This window comes from Erpetoichthys calabaricus, chromosome 17, assembly GCF_900747795.2.
Source record: "Erpetoichthys calabaricus chromosome 17, fErpCal1.3, whole genome shotgun sequence".
In the NCBI taxonomy this organism is placed as follows: domain Eukaryota; kingdom Metazoa; phylum Chordata; class Cladistia; order Polypteriformes; family Polypteridae; genus Erpetoichthys; species Erpetoichthys calabaricus.
Window position 1 is genome coordinate 4,972,584 of NC_041410.2, and position 20,778 is coordinate 4,993,361.

Below are 20,778 nucleotides of genomic sequence, written 5' to 3' on the forward strand. Positions count from 1 at the left end.
GGACTTCCTGGAAATATAATAATTTTGCCTACACGTACGTTGTTATTTTCAGCGTTTGCTTGCAGTGCGTCTGATAGTTCGACGTGCAGATCTTGTTGATGTAATCTGAGATAGTTGAGACACGCGCCCTCTGTTTTAACATACGCATCTACGACGTACTGTTGGAATAGTTTGCCGCTGGAGTGCAAAATACTAAATGTATTCCTCATTGCTAATATGTACACGTAAAATTGGCATTGAGTAAGCCTTATTCTCTTGGTGGTGCTTTTATTGGGAAGATGTTGTAAATCTTTGTGCCGGCCAATGTCTCCGTAAGGGAATATAAGTGGGTAAACCATAGGATCGCAATTCATATTGAGCGTGGAAATCTGTTTGCAGGAGTTGCCTATGGGATAGATGCAAATGTCCCTTTCGGCAGGCGTTTCGCCATCTTCTCTGACGAAAATCGCTGCAATGTCAGGGCATTGTATCGTCGTAAATCCTGCCCAGGGTTTTCCTTGAAAACCATTCATACAGATGCTGTTGGATTGGACTGAGCAATTTCATGCATGTGTTTGTATGATTTAGCGAAGGGGTTGATGGTTCTGAGCATGGAATCTAGCTGGAGAAGTACATTTTCGCTGCATGCAGAGTTTGCTTTATTCTGTAAGCGTACTTCAGTAGCTTGTGCTGTGTCAAAAACATACAACTGTCCATATCCTGGAGAGGTAGAAGTGTTAGTGTATAGTGGAGAGATTTGGTGATAAATTTGCCCGTGTATTTTAAAACAGTATGGTCCGTGGCCAGGAAGTTGAGTTATCTGTGCACCCATGGAAGCAAACGCTAGAGAAGAGTTGTATTCTCGATTGTGTTCACGATAATTTTTAGCTTCCGATGTTTGCAGTGTAAGAAACTGTTGTAAAGACACAGGTGGCTCCTGCAAAGGTGGTAAAGCTACTTCACCGTTGTGGCAGCACCTCGAGTACTTGTTGGATGTATTACGCTCAGCAGGCCAGTAAAGTGCATGACATGGAAGAGGACGAATAGGAATCGAGAAATGCCGTGTCAGCTGCATGTGGGCGGGACCAGTTTTGAAGTGGAAGTAGGACGAACCAGAAGAGAAATATATATTAATATAATGTGGCAAAGGTGCTATATAGGCATCGACCCAACACAGACAGACTGCAGAGGCACATATAAAAATAAACAGGTTTTTAATTTTTCTTCAGCCGTGGGGTACGTCTTTCCCGTGTCCCACAGGCCTAACACAGTCCCAAAACACCACCAAAGAAAACACCAAAAACACCCAAATATCACTTCCCCCCACCCCCCCAAGGCAGCTTTGTCCTCCTCCTCCTTTGGCTGTATGCTTCGAGTCCTTGTCGAAACATTGCCTCCTTCAGAGGTGGTGTGCTCTCTGAAGCAGGTTTTCTTCAAGGGCCTTTCTGTATTTGACTCCATTCATCCTTCCCTCAATTCTGACAGGTCTCCTTGTCCCTGCTGCTGAGAAGCACCCCCATAGCATGATGGTGCCTCCACCATGTTTCACGGTAGGGATGGAATTATGTAGGTACTGAGCAGTGCCTGGTATTCACCAGCAATAGTGCTTGGAGTTCTACCCAAAGAGTTTAATTTTTGTCTTCTCAGACCAGAGATTCTTCTTCTTCTTCCACTGAGTCATTTAATTGCTGTTTGGTAAACTCCAAGAGGCAGTTAGCTACTCTGTCATAAACACCCAATTGATGGAGTGCTGCTGAGATGGTTGTCCTGTCAACAGGTTTTCCCATCAGCAGAGGACTTCAGCTCTGGGTTCTTGGTCACCTTCCTGATAGAGGCCCTTTGTGCCCAGTTACTCAGTTTGGCTGGACAGCCAACTCTGGGAAGAGGTGTTTCCAGACTTCTTCCATGTCACAACTATTAAGGCCACATTCTTCCTGAAAATATGGTTTTATCCACTTGCCTTGATCTATGAATTACCAAAATGGTCTCTTGGGTGTTTTTTTTTGTCCTGTCATGCAGTGTGAATTGTGGGTCAGTGTGTGCCTTTCTAAACAATATCCAAACAGTCCCAGTCAAGTTATAAAAACCTCTCAAGGAGATGTTTAATTTTGGTTTGGACATGTGCAGAGGAGAGATGCTGAGTATACTGGGAGAATGATGTTCAGGATAGAGCTGCCAGGTAAGAGGAAAAGAGGAAGGCCTAAGCGAAGGTTTATGGATGTGCTGAGAAAGGACATTCAGGTGATGGGTGTGACAGAACAAGATGATGAGGACAGAGAGATATGGAACAAGATGATCTGCTGTGGCAACCCCTAATGGGAGCAGCCGAAAGAAGAAGAAGAAGAAGGAGGAGGAGGTTTTAAGCAAACAGGATGCACCTGAGCACAATTTGTAGTGCCACAGCAAATGGTCTGAATGCTTCTAGGAATGACCATTTTAAGTTTTTGATTTTTAAATAATTTACATACATTTCTAGAAAGTACGTTTTCACTTTGTCATAATGGGTTACTGAGTGTAGATTGTGGAGCAAAAATGACACGTATCCATTTAAAGTGATATCCACAACACAATGAAGTGTGTAGAAAGTGCAGGGGTCTGAATACAGTAGATTTAGAAAGGATATTTCTGACTAGCTGGTGGTTGGGAGAGTCTTGGTTTGCACAGTACTTCTATATTTTGTTAGATGACAATGGCATAAGAAATTAGTGATCTGATGCTAATAGAGATCCTCAAGGCACAAGCCTGTGTTCTGGTATCGGCGGTCAGTAAATATCAGAAGATACCTTTTCCATCTCCATTCTGATCTGTCTTGTGCTCAAAGAATTCTTGATTCTGAGCTGCTCTTTTTCTTTCTTTCTCCAAGTTACTACTGGCTGGTACTTTTAATGGACCAAATAGTACAGGACTTTTCATTGTTCTTCACTGGCTTGCACTTCATGGCCTTGACAGTGAAAATTCAAAACCAGTAGTAGCAATGAGGGGAGCAAGAGACAAGCCCAACACTAAATGTATAATTCAGGTTGCACATGGGCAGAAACACCTGGAATATGCCTAGGATGTTGGCTTGCAGGAGCACTTCCCGATGTAGTCAGAAACAGGCTAGCAGTTTTAAAGACAGTTTTGTGTACTACAAAAAGCTTTATTTTTTTATATAGGAAATTACATTGAGCATATGATGGGAAAGGGTAAAAAAAAAAAAAAAAATTAACCAAAGTTGGAAGGTTATTTTAATTATAAATTACTGAGAGATGCTTATTAATCATTTTACACAAGTGTAAGATCTGATGGGGCCATACCAATTGGCCGTTAATGCAGAACCGCTGCTGACGTGGTGTATTATTCTATTCCTTTCTTGTTCTCTGACTCATATTTCACCTAAGAAACCCATTGAACCTGTGGGCCTTAGGAAACTTTAAACCCTGTTCTGTGGTCATTTCCAGACAAGATAATGAAATCATTTGCTGAATTACACCAAGTTTACAGTTAAAAGGCAAGCAAAGTGACATCTTTTATTGGCTAACTAAAAAAATTACAATATGCCAGCTTTCGAGGCAACTCCGGCCCCTTCTTCAGGCAAGATGTAATTTACAGCAAATGGTCAAGAGAACCTGTCACTTTAGCTGCCACTGGTGTTCCTGGTCAGTCTTGTAAAGGGGCAATGCAGCCCCTGTTCACCCAGCTTGAGAAATTGCGCTACACTCTCCATTGCATTTGAAGAATTTTGATCTTCTTCCAATCTTCAGTGGTTAAACATCATCTTTTAATGCTGCGTTCCTTAGCAGAGAAGTGTTATTTGGCTATGATTTCTAATAATAATAATTTATTACATTTATACACCACTTTTCAAGCTACTCAAGCGCTTTATACAGTTAGTGGGGAGCCACTTCAACCACTACTAATGTGCCGCATCCACCCAGATGATGTGACAACAGCAATTTTGTGCCATTACGCTCACCACACGTTAGTTGTTTGGTGGTGAAGGGGTGAGAGAGAGAGCCAATTAGAGACAGGGGATAATGATGGGCCCGGAATTACCAGATCATGGTGGACAATTTAGTCAGGACATTGGGATACACCCTACTCTTCACAAAGATCTTTAATAACCACAGAGTCTGGGCCTCAGTTTTACATCTCATCCAAAGGACAGCGCCATTTTTTACAGTGCAGTGTCCCTGTCGCTGCACTGGAGCATTGGGATCCACATTCAGACCACCGGATAGGTGCCCTCTGCTGGTTTTGTCAACACCTCTTCCAGCAACAACCCAATCTTTTTCCTGGTTGGTCTCCAATCCATGTACTGGCCAGGCCCAAACATGCATATACATGAAATGCATCTGGTATGGCTGCTGATTTATATGAGAACTTTAAATACCATCACTTTTAACTGCAAAATGGGTTTCTTTTAACTGTTAGCAAGGTGAATTCAGCTTGCTTTCTTGCTGCCCACAAATTTTATCTTTTCTCATTTAAATCCATATTTGCATATTTGTAGCGCCTTTTACATTGTACTTTAGTGAAATACATTTACCATTTAAATAATTAAAATAGCCATAATATTTTGTTTACATGCAATTAAATAAACAGCTTTTTTATTTTGCCAAAATAATATTTTGAAATTTTGTCTTAATAGATTTATTCTGCTTAACTTTTTATTTATTTATTTTTTTGTCTTTCAGACTGTCAAGTGTGAAAGGTCACTTCCCCAAGTTGGTAGACTGTGCTCACTTCCATTATGAGAATGTGGATTTTGGAGCCATTCAGGTAAGAAGATCATGTAATAATGGAGGCAGTAAAGAGTAAATTCTACCATTTGTTTAGTCATTTCTGCTCATTCAGATTCCTTTACACATACAGTATATTCACTACAAATGTGCTAATATATGTGTTTATAGAATATAATAATGATTATCTAGGAAAATGCTGAACTAATCTATGGTGACGAGACTACTGGTAACTACATTTTTCAGCTTATAATACATTTTAGTCCTGACTAAATCGTTTCTGTTGCAACTGTGGTTTATATGGTGTTGGTGGCTCTGCATGGATCTTTGGTGCCTGATTAATGAATTATAAGTCTATCCAAGTAAGCTACAGGGACCTTTGTCATTTAACAGCATACTGTAAAGGTCTATTCCTTTGAAAATATATACAGTAAATATTTTATATTTTTTAAGTTACCATGTTTGTCACCTTTTGTGTATTCAGCACAATAGTTTTACTCATCTAGCCTGTTATGGATGCATAGCATACATAATATGGCATTTGGTAAAACAGAGTTAAAAAACTTAAGCCCTTACAACACGTTTGCCTTCTGTTTCAACAATGTAGTCAAAACAAGTAAACAAAGTTTAAAGACTGATTTTATGAAAATTGCCTGCTTAGATTTCCTTCTGTTGATTTGTATTTCAGTTGCAGTTTGAATCTGAACAGAGTAATTCAGGCAGTGAAGCAGCATCTCCCAAGGACCTTGTTTTTCTTGTGCAAGTGTCATGTCAGGTATTTGAGAAATTATGTTGGCACTCTCTCTGTTTTTAGTGTTAAATACCATTTTGAAACATCATTTCTAAAATTTCATTTGAGATGCTTTATATCATTTGAACACCCCTGCCTAATTTTTGTTTAAAATGAACTGAATATAGTAAAATATTATTACAGTATACCCAAAAAAAGCTGTTCCGGCAGGTGCAAGCAGTGTATTATGTATGATAGTATTCCAAAATTTGGGCATGCACATTAAAATAATTAATATTTTGCATCATTATTTTTTTATGGTGGCTTCCTATTTTCTACTTAGCTTGACTAAGGTCATTTTTGAGTCATCTGCTAGCATCTTATGGAAAGAGCAGAATACAAAGTTCACTGCTTCCAGTATTCCCATAGGGGATTCTAAAAATGTATTACTAATCAGACTGGTCTGACAGTATAGCTGAGCTTTTGTGCAAGAGTGGCAACAAACTGATGCAGCCATGTTGCCCTTGTCACATTCCCTCAGCTTGTGTAAAATGACACATTATTGAGGTGAAAATAGGTCATGTAATGAAAACCAACCTGTACATTCTTGTTCTTTTTCACTTTGCTTTTAGTGGTTAATGAAATTTCAGATTCCGTGCATGACTCCTAGCCCATCAGATGCAAATATCCTACAGTGAATTCAAAATATAGTCCTGGAGAGGGGAGGGGAAACGTATCCAAAATGTGAAGAGGCTTACAACCCTACTGGTTGTGCATTTTGATAGAATTATTGTATAATGAGTGAATATCACAGAGATCCTCAAGGCACAAGCCTTTTTTTTTTTTTTTTATTTTCTAAGGGGAAAAACGTAATGCATAAAAAAATACAAGTTTAAAAGTCCATTTTTAATCTGGGGGGGGGAATAACTTTTCAATTTCTTTTGAAGGTTTTTCTTTCAAACACTTGTTATTTTAGTTTACTTTTGTATGTATGTGTGTTCTAATCTTTGCTATGCTTTTATTCTATAACTGAGTTTTTGGACAGTAAAATTGAAAGTAGAATCAATGGCCACTCCGTGTATCTCAAGAGTCATAATTTACCATTTTTCTTTAAAACCAGGATAATTTTAATTACAGTGGTAGATACGGCTAATGCAAAACATCAATAATTGCTTATAAATTATTATAACTGTGCATGAGTCATCAGTGTCATTAGCAACAATTTTTGGAATGATTTATGTTAATAACATTGAATTTTACTTGGAGATTAGCAGAATGCAATGCCATTTTTTTCTTAGACCGGATGAAGCTGCCATTTCTCAGGGTTATCATCTTGAATAACATTAGAGCACCATGAAAAAGATATGCAGAAAGAACCAAGACTAAACAATTTAGTATTATGTTTTCATTGGTCTTTTTTTTTTTTTTTTTTTATAATGCTTTTCAATGTGCCTTGTCAAGCAAAATCATATTAATGGAAATAATTCCAAAACCATCTTTTGTTCACATTAACCAATATCTTATTTATAAAATGCTTTAAGTTTAAATATTACATTATTTAACTCTGATATTTTTAAATACACTGTAATTGCTATTAAGATTTGACTTTAATCTTTTTCTGATTTTATAGGGAAGATCTTGGATGGTTCGGAGGACATATGAAGAGTTCCGAACTCTGGACAGTCATCTCCACTTATGCATCTATGACCGGCGCTATTCACAATTAAATGAACTTCCACCAGTTAATGAAATTTTAGAAAGAAATGAGGTAACCCTTTTCTGTGAATATAAATGTTTGCCTTTTGGCTCTCTACTGTAGGTACTTTTTTTAGAGTTAAAATGTCCTTTTCAATTATTTCATTAGACTATCATATTAAGAAACTTGTTGATCACTTATTAAACCAATGTTGAGTTGCACTCAGTTATGAATATGCAACATTATATTCCTGCATTTATTCGGAGTTTGTCAAACTCTTGTTGTAATATAGCCTTATGTGACCTTGCATTTTAGTATTTTACTGGCATACAGAATTGAGACAATTTTAATTTGTAGTACAGTTATGGTTAGTGTATGTTTTACTTTTATGCTTTGTTAGTCTGCACTGTGTCCTCTGGCTTAATTTTTGGCTCATACAGTGGTCTTTTGTCTCTCAGTTTTGTAATAATCGTAGATGAGTACTGATAGCAATAGGTATGTACTTTAATTAGACCAAGAAAATCATAAGCAATATGAAAGAAAAGCCTTAAGTATGAAATCTCTTGTTATTTGTACTATGTATTTTTTTATGGCAAGATTATTTTGTGTTCAGTTACACAGTTCTTTTTGCATACAAAGGTTGGGAGTATTAGTGACGGACCTATGATCTGTTTTTAATTTATTGTACCCTTTCTTTACAGTTTTCTCTGTTGTTATCGGATTATCTTAAAAGGCTATCCATGATTATTGATAACAAGCTAAACTGTGGCCCTGTCCTCACATGGATGGAGGTAACCTTTTTACAAATGTCACTCCTTTAACACTTTAATATTCTGATAGAACATGATCTGTAATATTTATTTTTCTCTGTAAAACTAAAATCTGGTCCGTAACCTAATTTCACTGCTTTGTTTAAAATTTCTCATAGGCCAAAGCAAACTGTTCTGTTTTCTTCCACCAAACCTTCTTCGTATAAAACAGAATATAGTAAATACAATACATGTCACTTGATTTGTTAAGTTTATTTTTTTTCCAGAGTTTTGTGTTTCTTTTTATAGACATTATAATGGTGTCTTATTTGATTCATAGCCTATTAACAGAATTTAAACTACCAAAGTAGTCCAAAATATTTGGTGGAATTTTTCTCCCTGTAACAGTTCTAAGGGGAATACACAGTGACAGTAGTTTTGCTAATTTTTATTTTTTAATAAATGAATAATTTTATGTTTTTGTTAATGAAAAATATGGATTAGTATAAGTTAAACAAGTAAATCATTTATTTATTTGTTAGACTGAAGTACAGTTATATCAATAAAACAAACTGTTACGGCTAAAGAAGTAAAGGTAAAATAAAGTATATTGGTTATTCTCAATATGTAACTTCTTAACGTAGCATTTTTGTGTAATTAAACAAAAAAGAATCTGTTGTTTCAAAGTAGGGAAAATTGATGACCACTTGTTCTACACTGAAAAATATAAAGTGTCTTTTTTTTTAATTTGCAGTGTGGCATTCACAAGTATTTTCACTTTTTTTTTTAATCATTATCACAATTTTTTTCCTTTACTCTGCAGATTGATAACAGAGGAAACCGTTTTCTCCTGAAAGAAGAAGCTTCCCTTAATGTCCCTGCTATAGGTGCAGCACATGTAATCAAGCGCTATACTGCCCAAGCAAGTGATGAGCTCTCTATTGAGGTATCCATATAGGGGTTGGCGAATAGTTTTGCTTTTGAGCTTCTATGTTAAGTGAGGTTTTTCTACTATTATTTCATGAGGACGTGATTGACAATGAATGGTAATCTCTTTACGCCAAGTTTACCTGAACACTTTTTTTTTTTTTTTTTTTTTTTTTTTTTATTATTAAGAACGGTGAAACAAGTGGGCTTTTAATTTCTTTACTTGCAAGTTGGGTAATTTGAACCTTTCAATATATCAATGGATGAAGAATATGCACCATTCACTAACATTGTTTTCATAAGAGGTATTCTGTAGTAGTAGACCAATGTGCTATGTTTACCGGTTTATTTTTTCAGCATTTCTGAATGACTTTAACTCTTAATATTTTGTAACTTTTTATAGTGTTCCAGAATCGTTTGTGTGAAAGGCATTGATAGTCTCCATATAATTTGGTACAAACAAGATTTCCAGGGGAAAAAAGATCTTGTTCAGAATCCAAAAAAATAATTTTTAAAGATGTAAGCACATAGATTTTTACATGTTGACCGCGTATCACCAACTTGCAAGGAGCTGTGCCTTAAACGGGGAACCAGCTCCTGTCGCCATGTATAAACATGTTGAAGCCTGCAAACTTTGACCCAACAGACTTGTTGTATGCTCTTCTAGAAAGTTGTAAAATGTTCACAAACAGCAATAAAAACATTTTAATCATGAATTAAATTTTAAGAAGCCCACACACCATAATTAGAGTTTATATACTAACACAGTCATATAAAAAAGTTTGGGAGCCCCTCTTAATTCTTTGAAAGCTCAGCCAATAATAAACAAAAATCCAAAGTAGCAGCTTCCTTTTAATATCTGACATGCCTTATGGAAACAGTAGTATTTCAGCAGTGACATTAAGTTTATTGGATTAACAGAAAATATGTGGATGGAGTGGTGGCTATGAGGCTAGGGATCTGCACTGGCAATCGGAAGGTTGCCGGTTCGAATCCCGTAAATGCCAAAAAAGGGACTCTTCTCTGTTGGGCCCTTCAGCAAGGCCTTTAACCTGCAATTGCTGAGCGCTTTGAGTAGTGAGAAAAGCGCTATATAAATGCAAATAATTATTATTATTCTTATGCAATATGCATCATAACAAAATTAGACAGGTGCATAAATGTGGGCACCCCAACAGAGATATGACATCAATACTTACTGAGCCTCCTTTTCAAATCTAACAGCCTCTAGACGCTGTCCTCCTATAGCCTTTGAGTGTCTGGATTCTGGATGGAGTTATTTTTGACCATTCTTCCATACAAAATCTCTCCAGTTCAATTTGATGTCTTCCGAGCATGGACAGCCTGCTTCAAATCATCCCATAGATTTTCGATGATATTCAAGTCACGGGACTGTGACGGCCATTCCAGAACATTGTACTTCTCCCTCTGCATGAATGCCTTTGTAGATTTTCAACTGTGTTTTGGCTCATTGTCTTGTTGGAATATCCAACCCCTGCGTAACATCAACTTTGTGACTGATGCTTGAACATTATCCTGAAGAATTTGTTGATATTGGATTGAATTCATCCGACTCTCAACATTAACAAGGGCCCCTGTCCCTGAACTAGCCACACAGCCCCACTGCATGATGGAACCTCCACCAAATTTGACAGGAGGTAGCAGGTGTTTTTCTTGGAATGCAGTGTTGTTCTTCCGCCATGCAAAGCACTTTTTGTTCTGACCAAATAACTCCATTTTTGTCTCATCAGTCCAAAGCACTTTGTTCCAAAATGAAGCGGGGTTGTCTAAATGAGCATTGGCATACAACAAGTGACTCTGTTTGTGGCGTGAGTGCAGGAAGGGCTTCTTTCTCATCACCCTGCCATACAGATGTTCTTTGTGCAAATTGCGCTGAATTGTAGAACGATGTACAGATACATCCAGATGTTCTTGCAGGTCTTTGGAGGTGAACTGTGGGTTGTCTGTAACCATTCTCACAATCCTGTGCATATGCCGCTCCTGTATCTTTCTTGGCCTGCCAGATCTGGGTTTAACCGCGACTGTGCCTGTGGCTTTCCATTTCCTGATTCCATTCCTTACAGTTGAAACTGACAGTTTAAACCTCTGAGAGCTTTTTGTAGCCTTCCCCTAAACCATGAGACTCAACAATCTTTGTTTTCAGATCTTTGGAGAGTTGCTTTGAGGATCCCATGCTGTCACTCTTCAGAGGAGAGTCAAAGGGAAGCACAACTTGCAATTGACCACCTTAAAAATACCTTTTCTCATGATTGGACACACCTGTCTATGACGTTTAAGGCTTAACAAGCTAATCCAATCAATTCAGTGTTGCAAGTAATCCGTATTGAGCAGTTACATGCATTCAAATCAGCAAAATTACAAGGGGACCCAAATTTTTTGCACAACCAGATTTTCATATTTGATTTAATTTCATACAACTAAATACTGCATCACTAAATATGTTTGTTCAGAAAACACCCCAGTACTCAGATGTTCCTAGGAAATGAAAGACATACCACTGTTTTCTTTTTTTTATTGAAAGGAGAGTCAATTATTATGCAGGCTGAGAGGAGGTCCCAAACGTTTTCATATGACTGCATACAGCCTTAAAAAAAAATCACTCAAAAATTCTGAGTGATAGAGAGAAACTGTATATTTCTGAAATCTGCATGAAAAGTGTTGTCGATCATTGTTAACCAGTGGTAAAGATTTTTTATTAAAGTTTAGTTTAACTTGAGTATTTACATTGGTATTCTGGCCTAGGTACAGGTTTTGCAAAGTCTGAAAGTTTCTGCAAAACATTTGTTAATGGTATTTTAGTTTTTCCCCCCACATCCCAAAATAACTTGATTGGCAACCGAAAAATTGCCCAGTTCTAATGCAATGTGCGTATGAACACAAGTGTAGGACGACACTTGGTTTCTGTGTCCAGTATTGCCAGGATCGGCTCCAGTCCCCATGACCCTGAACTGGGGCTAAGCAGCTTCAATAATAGTTAGACACATAGGTGAATCTTTACATTGAAAAAATTAGATTAAATCCTGCATGTAATGTTTTGTATATTTTTAATTGTGTAAATTTTGTTCTTGGCAAGCTTTCCTAGATTTGAAATATCTTTCTACCAGGAGTATAAGAAACTGTGTCAGTTCTTTCTTTCCATTAATATGACAGACGAAAATTATTCAATACCCGGTTATATAAGAGGCTTACATAATGAACAGAATTTTTTTTTAACTGCAGGGTTGCAGTATTTGCTCATATTTTATAATGGAAAATTATAAATTTAAAGAACAGCAATACATGCATTACCTCTGCTTTTACACTTTTCAAAAATGTGTTTTTCATATTTTACACTGGAGCTTTAAAAGCTGCAATTTTAATCTTCTTCATATTTGAATGCCTTTGTCATTTTTATCTAGAAATGGCAATGTTTTAAATATTAATATTGTCTTTTTAAGATCTCAGTCTTCATATCTGCTACATTTGTTTTATAAAATATTCATTACATATCTTAAAATATGTTTAGTTTGTTGCAATCTAGCTCATTCACAAACAATGTATCTTCCTTGTCGATCTGTTAGGCCCTTGTGTATGGCCATATTAATTTCCTGTTTGTATAAAATTAGGAAAAATAATCAATAATAAAGACACTGAGGAATTTTTTGTTTATTTTCTGTTTTTGGTATTTTCTTATACTATAGGTAGGAAATATTTTGTCAGTAATTGACATGCCACCAAAAGAAGACACGAGCTGGTGGAGAGGCAAGCATGGATTTCAGGTGAGAGAATGCCCTATAATTTTTTTTTTATTATTATTATATAATACAATTTAGAAGCTTAGTATTTTCTAATAAATTCAATAAGATCCTTACCACGGACTATAAACAGTATATACAGATTGCCAGATCTGGGGTTGGTAAGAACAATACAATACTGTATTCTTCATTTCCAAAGTGTAATCTAACGCAATTTTACTTAGAGTAATGAATCTTCATGAGTTAACTGTTCAGTTATTTCTTCAATTGAATAAATAATTTTAGTTTGCAGTAATTTAAAAGTAATGGGGTCATGCACCTCAAGAACCTGTGACTTGTCATACTATATTCATGTAGCCCACAAAAATTGTAAGATGTGCTAAACAAAATAATGAGATTTTTATTTTCAGCACCCTATTTTTTAAAATCCATGTTTTACTTATCTAGTCTGTTATGACTGCTTAGCATAGTATGGCATTTGGTAAAACGGAGTTTAAAAACTTAAACCCTTATGACACATTTGCCTTCTGTTTCAGTTTCAACAGTGTAGTCAAAACAATTAAACAACAATGTAGTCAAAGCAAGTAAAATTTTGAAAGTGCATCTTTTTAGTGTTTCTTATTTAATGCAATTTTTAAAATGCCCAATCTATTTGAATTAACAGAAAGCTTCTTTTTTTTTTTTTTTTTTTATAATTTGCTTCTGGTGACTGACAGGTGATGCATGAACATCAGCAAACTTTTTCTCTTTTTTATTTGCTTATTTTTTTCTATTTAGCCATTTTTTTTTTGTTGTGGAAAAAAATAGCAAATGAAGGTCTAGTTATGCACCAAAATGATAATGGTTGGTTTTTTATCAATTTCTGTTTATATGTTCTGAACAAAACAAAAATGTAGCAGCATTCCATAGGCTCTCACGTGCTGCTGTGATTACAAGACTGCAGTTTTTCCAGGTAGTTGTTTGCAAATGCACTTTGTCAAACATTGACTATCAAAGATAATGGGAAAAGAGTGTCCTTCAGGCCATCTGAAAGTTATTCTTCTCGACCTGACTAAACTACTCCCACACATAAGGCTTCACTTCTGCCACAGCTGCCACCTTTTTGGCCTGCTGGTACCTGTCAGTCAAATCTGGAGACCCTGCTGTTGACACTGACTGAAAGTCAACTTGTCAGCTTCCCTTACAGCTGTTGTCCATCATGATGGGTGTAGCATACAGTTTTTGTGCTAGTTCTACATTCATATTAAGAATGCAGTGGACAGGACTGGCGAGCTTTGCTGGGCTGAATGGCCTGTTCTCGTCCAGATTGTTTTCATGCTCTAATGCTAACATACAGGGGTTAAAAGGCTACACCATATTCTAGGTAGCTATAAGAAACTGATATTCTATTGATGCAAACATGAATTTAGCATCAAACATTAACTTTCTAAGATTGGCTGTTACAATGTGTACCAACAAGCTTCTAACTGTGAACAACCCACCACAAGCCTCTCATGTGAGGTGGCTACTGAACAGCAATGAGAACTCTCTTGATCAAGAAGTACATCTTCAGAGCCAGTACTGTGCATAGAAGCAAGTCCTGATGTGTCTAGTCAGTATTTTCAACCTCTTGCATGCATCTCACATGGTGGTGCCGTGCAGCATTTTGGGTTTATGTCAGCCAGCCTATGTGAGTACATGTTGGGGAAACATCACTCCCGCCTTTTTCCTCGACTGGTTTCTGACATCCATGTTCCAGGTGGCAAAGTTGTTGTTTATCTGGCAACTGCTCTTAAACCAAGATTCAATGGATGTCACTAACAGGAGCACATCTAACCAAACAACAGAGCTCTAAGGATCTTTGAGCACAAAAGCTGTTCCCAATATGCCATCATCACAGTCCTGGGGAGTGTTAGTTTAGCCATGGAAGGCAACAGGTGCAAAAATTGCCCACTTCTGGCTCAAGGAGGTAGTAATGAAAAATTACATTTTAAACTCTCTTGATGCCATTAACTGGAGAAAGCATAATAAACAAAAATAATTGCTTTATTGTATTTTTGCCTGTTTTCACATGAAAGACCTCGATTTATTTTTGCTATGCTCTTATTCAGGGGTGGGAGCTCACCATTCACCAAATTCTGATTTTGTGTATATATGTGTTACCGGCAATGTATGAAATGCAGGCATTGTATAGAATTTTTGGGCAAAGTATGAAATATGCAAATTATTTTAATATTATATATACTTTTCCTAGGCACTAGGTACTATGTAGTACCTGGGCATTATATAGAATGACAAATGCTATTTAGGCAAAGCATTAAAAATGAGTCATGAAAGGCTTTTATTCAAAAGACGTATATGAAAATGAAAGAATTACAAAATAAAGTATAGGACTTTCTTATTGAGTAAAACAAGGAAGTTGCAACAAGGAAGGAAAACAATTCTCTGTCTGAGGTGAGCGTCGAAAGTCACGTGACATTAGAAACGTCATTAGTGGGAGTATTTTATACTTTGCCAGTTTGTCTTTTGGCCTTGCATAGAATGCCTAGGAAATGTGTGAAATGTTAATCGTTTCATACTTTGTGTGGAGACCAGCCTTGACACAGACAGGCAGACACCGATGGTTCAAACACCACAACACGTTTATTTATACATATTTACAAGTATTTATACTACCACGCACAACCCGGTACCCCTGCACCACACACCCTCAGTTCGGGCCTCTTCACACTCTGGCCTTCCTTCACCACCTCCACTCCTCTCCTACGAGCTTCGTCCTCTTCCACCTGACTCCGGCTGATGAATGGAGGGAGGCGGCCCCTTTTAAGTCCACCCGGACGTGCTCCAGGTGCCTCCGGACGAGCTTCCTGCGGCACTTCCTGGTGTGACGGAAGTGCCGCACAAGCACCCAGAAGCACTCCGGGTGTCCGTGGTTTTCCAGAGGTGTTGGCAGAAGTGCTGATGTCCAGGGCTTCTCAGGTGTTTGGGCGCCCCCTGGCGGTGACCATAGGCCCCTATAGGGTTGAGCTTGCATGCTCTGTTCCCGTGGCTACCATACAAACCAGGGCGGCTGCCCTCTCGTGGCCTAGAGAAGGTGTAGTCCCGCTCCCGGTCCTTCCAGGCATTCCGGCTGGGTACCGCCACCAGCTTCCCACTACATTTGACGTCCAATTTTCGGCATTCTCTACAATGCCTGCATTTCATACATTGCCAGTAACATATATAGTACATCTTCTGAAAACACTGCTTTATAACGCCTATGTAAAGGGATACTTTTCAAAGTCAGGGGAAGACTGGTATCATTTTATATAAATGTTTATTTGCTTGCTTTGCTGAAAGATTTTTTTTGGCTTGTGTTTGGAAAAATGTAACCCGGGCCCTCTGTGTCTGCTGTATACAGTTTCTTTAAGCAGAGAGCAATTGTCTGTTGCCCCCAACTCCATTTTCGAGGCTCTTCAGTGCACCTATACTTTAATTTGTACCAAAGCAGGTGAAGTTGATTCATAATTGTTTATGCTTCTTAACTGGACAGATTGTGAAGCTTAATTGACTTGGTTTTAGATTGTGATGATTATGTGTTCCCATGATGTTTTTTGAGCAGTATATGAAGTCCTTATAAGTGAAGTGTAATAGACTTGCTGAGAAGTAACCTTTTTTCTTGTGCATTTTCAGATTACTTTGTTAATCTATTGGAACGTCATTGAATTAAATGTTTTCCACTTAAAAAGGCTCATTTCTGTCTGAATTCTGCATCTTCTGCTTCATTGACTATACTCCTAGTCAACTAACTTGAGAGGCAAAACATAGAAACTCAATTAAAACATAAATTTAATGTTGGCATTTCTCCCAAAGACTCTTAATTTTCTTTTATGCGTTTTTAAAAAGCAAAAAGGCTTTGTCTGCAAAGACATGTTCAATTTGGAAGTCATTTAACATGCTGAACAATACATTATTCTCATACATTTTTTTCTGTCTTTCAATTATTTTGCTTCGGTGGGTTGTTTATATTTAACTCATTACAATTGATTTCTCCTTTACAGTTTACTTTAAAATGTTTACCTCTGTATATAAATTAAGGGTTTTGTACTTTCCTGTTATCATAATATACCTGTAAATTTGTGTAAGTGCTTTTATACCTTCATGAAGAGCACTGTACAAGAATAAATTGAATTAGATTGGATGTATCAGGTTTTAATCGTGTTATAAATTTCTGTGATGTGAAGTAATCTGTTTCCTGCTTACAGGTTGGCTTTTTTCCAAGTGAGTGTGTAGAGCTGATCAATGAGAAACTGTCTCAGGCCGTGAATGCTGCAGGACTTAAACAAGGTATAGCTTGTGCTGGCCCACGAATGCTCTGAATGCATGCTAGCAATAGCAACATTAGCTGCTTGTCTTCTCTTTTTCACAAAAATGTAATAATGTTGACCTCTAAAATATCTTTAGTATTGTCTGCTACACACATGTATTAGAGATGTTAGCAGCTCTGCTGAATTATAGCTTATATTTGGAATATTTAGGACAAAGCGCAACCACTTTGTGCTCAAGGACTACAACAATGAATCAATGTATTAGTATAGTATATTAATGTATTTGTATATTAGTGTAAACTGATTTACACTGTGCCATGAAAGCCATGTAACAGACTTTCTTTCACACTGGTCCTAAATGCAGGCACTCACAGGGTAGTGTTCTGAGCCTCCACTGTACTTCTTTTTGACTTACTACTGGACAGACACAGCTCTAACTCCATCATTAAATTTGCTCATGTAACTTCCATTATAGGCCTAATTCAAAAAAATAATGAGATGGCTTACAATGAGGAGACTTGCTTTCCGGCCCTGTATGCAGTGCTATGGCAATAATCTTTCCTTTAAAGATCATACATTTCAGGAGGTTGGGTATACCACGATAAGATTCAGCAGCTTCAAATTTGTTGTCGCCATCAATGATGTCTTAAAGTGGGCACAACACAGCTTGGGTATCGTCAAGATGCTCACTAGATTCTTGGACATTTCTAATTGTGCTCACTTATTTCTACAAGGTGTACAGTGGAGTCTATCCTCATTGGCTATGTAACACTGTGTTACAGCACTTGTTCATGACAGAATTACAAAACATCACAAAGGGTGGTGAAGTCGGTACAGAATATTACTGGTACATAGCTCTCCTCTCTGCCCAGGACATGCGTAATGCATACTCTTTAAGAAGAGAGAACAGCATTATTAAATCCCTGAACTCTACTGCACAGTCACTTCATCTTTCCTATCCATTCTGGAAAGCAATGCGAGGCCATTAGCACTTGAACTACTAGATTCAGGGACTTTATCGTTAGGTCATAAAGCAGCTGCTGCTACTGAGTACTTCATGACTGCTTATTACATTTATTGACAGATGTTTCTTTAAATGTATGTCTTACATTCTCTGTCTGTGTTTGTATTCAATGTCTGTTAGTCTTGCACTACTCTCAAGCTGTGGGAGACAACCAAGTAATATTTTCATCCAGCTGTTTACATAGTAGGCAGCACAGTGCTAGAGTGGTAGTACTGCTGCCCCACAGTAAAAATGCCATGGTTCACATACTAGGTGCTCCTTGCAAGAGTTTACAGTAATCCCTCCTCCATCGCGGGGGTTGCGTTCCAGAGCCACCCGCGAAATAAGAAAATCCGCGAAGTAGAAACCATATGTTTATATGGTTATTTTATATTGTCATGCTTGGGTCACAGATTTGCGCAGAAACACAGGAGGTTGTAGAGAGACAGGAACGCACTGCAAACAAACATTTGTCTCTTTTTCAAAAGTTTAAACTGTGCTCCATGACAAGACAGAGATGACAGTTCTGTCTCACAATTAAAAGAATGCAAACATATCTTCCTCTTCAAAGGAGTGCGCGTCAGGAGCACAGACTGTCAGAAACAGAGAGGAAAGCAAACAAATCAATAGGGCTGTTTGGCTTTTAAGTATGCGAAGCACCGCCAGTACAAAGCTGTTGAAGGTGGCAGCTCACACCCCCTCCATCAGGAGCAGGGAGGGAGAGGGAGAGAGAGAGAGAGAGAGAGATTGTTTTTCTCTGTCTCTCTAACAGTCAAAAATCAATACGTGCCCTTTGAGCTTTTAAGTATGTGCGAAGCACCGTGCAGCATGTCGCTTCACGAAGCAGCTGCACACATAAGGTAGCAATGTGAAGATAATCTTTCAGCATTTTTAGACGAGCGTCCGTATCGTCTAGGTGTGCGAACAGCCCCCCTGCTCAATCCCCCTACGTCAGGATCAGAGAAAGTCAGCGCAAGAGAGAGAGAGAGAGAGAAAAGTAAGTTGGGTAGCTTCTCAGCCATCTGCCAATAGCGTCCCTTGTATGAAATCAACTGGGCAAAACAACTGAGGAAGCATGTACAAGAAATTAAAAGACCCATTGTCCTCAGAAATCCGCGAACCAGCAAAAAATCCGCGATATATATTTAAATATGCTTACATATAAAATCCGCGATAGACTGAAGCCGCGAAAGGCGAAGCGCGATATAGCGAGGGATCACTGTACATGTTCTCCCCATGTTTACATGGGTTTCCTCCAGGTGCTCCTGATTCCTCCCACTGTCGAAAGACTGGCAGTACTGAATTGGCCCTAGTGTGTGGTTGGGTTGTGGGTGTAGTTGTGTGTGTGTTTGCCCTGCGATGGGCCGCGACCCTGTTCAGGGCTAGAACACAACTGATTGACTGACTGTTTGCAGTATAATAAATTTAAATGTAAATTCAGCATAGGGATACCGGATACTGATTGGACTCACCATCTTATGTCAGTTTATAAGCTGGTTAATTCATTATCAAAGTTTCAGGGTGCTGAAGCTATTGCAGACTGTACTATTCCTGTCCATCATACAGCACACTTGTACACTTACCCGCTAACTCATAGCAGGACATTTATAGTCACCAATAAATCTCACGTACATGTCATTGGAATATGGAGTGGAAACCAAAGTACCAGGAGAAAAATATACACAGACAAAAGTACGATATAAAAACTCCACACAGATAATATCTAGGCTGCGATTCAAAGTATCCTCTAGTGATGCTGCCTATATACAAAGAAATGGCATAGTTTCCTTTAAGGTAGGAAATAAAAAAATTTTTTTAAGGAAGTGAATCCACATTATACAATTATGGGCTGCTTGACACTGTGAGTCTGTCTGGCAGCATAAAGAACAATTTAGTAACCGACCCAGGACAGAGCGTGCCAGTCCAGTGCGGGGGCTGCTTACACACATCCATGTACTGTTGCTTTGCTCCCATATCCTAAGGGCATGCAGATTTTATTTTAATATCGTCATTCTTTTATATATGTTCTGTTTTTTTGTATATTTTTATCATACATATTGTGCGTTTACAACATACATTTAATTCTTTGCATGTTCTTAAACACCACAGTCCAAGATGGTCATTGTTTGGCATTAAAACAAACATTTTTTTCTCCTTTACTGCTTTTATACCTACATTTTTTTTTCTGCTGGCTACTCACTATTCTTCCATTTAGTAAAACCTATTTTTCTTTAATCAAGTGTCTGTTTTTTGTTTGTTTTTCTGGCTTTTCTTAGTGAAAAGTCAAGCAAAATGACATCTTTTATTGGCTAACTAAAAAGATTACAATATGCAAGCTTTTGAGGCATTGTTACCTACAACTCCTTCACTGTTTCATCGTTATCAATACATGTGTCTTCTTTGCACATCAATGTTTAAATGCATTTTCATCTGTTAAAAATGCAGATGATTCTTTCTAAGAAACATTAGGTCACTGGTTGATTTTGTGTTTTATCATTATAATAAACATTTTTTCCATGAAATAAAGCACAAACTAAACACTTTAGTATATTGACATCACTCCAAATTTGGCGAATCTGGGTAGTATGGTTTTCTCAGTGTTTTCTCAGAGTGCGCAGTTAAGGGATGCCTAAATGTTTATTTAAAAGGAACATCCTAAGGAGTCTTTTTGAGAGATCAAGTATGAATAACACTGGGTTAATTTAATAAGCCCCTGTGAAATGTCTTATCAGATGTATGACGTTCAGTCCCATTCTGCTTTGAGAGAAACATACTGAGGTGTTTACATTGTTACCTGGGACTTGAGTCCTTAATGATATGACAAATCTCAACTCTGGCAGTGTCAGTTTGTGAATTGCGACTTTATAAATAACAGGTTGTTATTCAATGTATAATTTACATGGAAATTGATTTTTGTTTTCATTTGTTTAAC

The 20,778-nt window shown here is 37.6% G+C and overlaps 1 protein-coding gene across 5 annotated transcripts in view; it reads left to right on the forward strand.

The window, feature by feature from the left end:
• The window catches only part of arhgap33 (Rho GTPase activating protein 33), a 123,742-nt gene that overhangs the window by 70,101 nt on the left and 32,863 nt on the right, over positions 1 to 20,778 (forward strand). For all 5 annotated transcript variants that reach the window (XM_028823817.2, XM_028823822.2, XM_028823818.2 and 2 more), the window contains 7 exons: positions 4,656 to 4,740; positions 5,389 to 5,475; positions 7,061 to 7,198; positions 7,828 to 7,917; positions 8,699 to 8,821; positions 12,504 to 12,581; positions 16,781 to 16,862. In XM_028823817.2, coding sequence (XP_028679650.2) covers positions 4,656 to 4,740; positions 5,389 to 5,475; positions 7,061 to 7,198; positions 7,828 to 7,917; positions 8,699 to 8,821; positions 12,504 to 12,581; positions 16,781 to 16,862 — 683 coding nt within the window. The remainder of the gene's footprint in view (positions 1 to 4,655; positions 4,741 to 5,388; positions 5,476 to 7,060; positions 7,199 to 7,827; positions 7,918 to 8,698; positions 8,822 to 12,503; positions 12,582 to 16,780; positions 16,863 to 20,778) is intronic.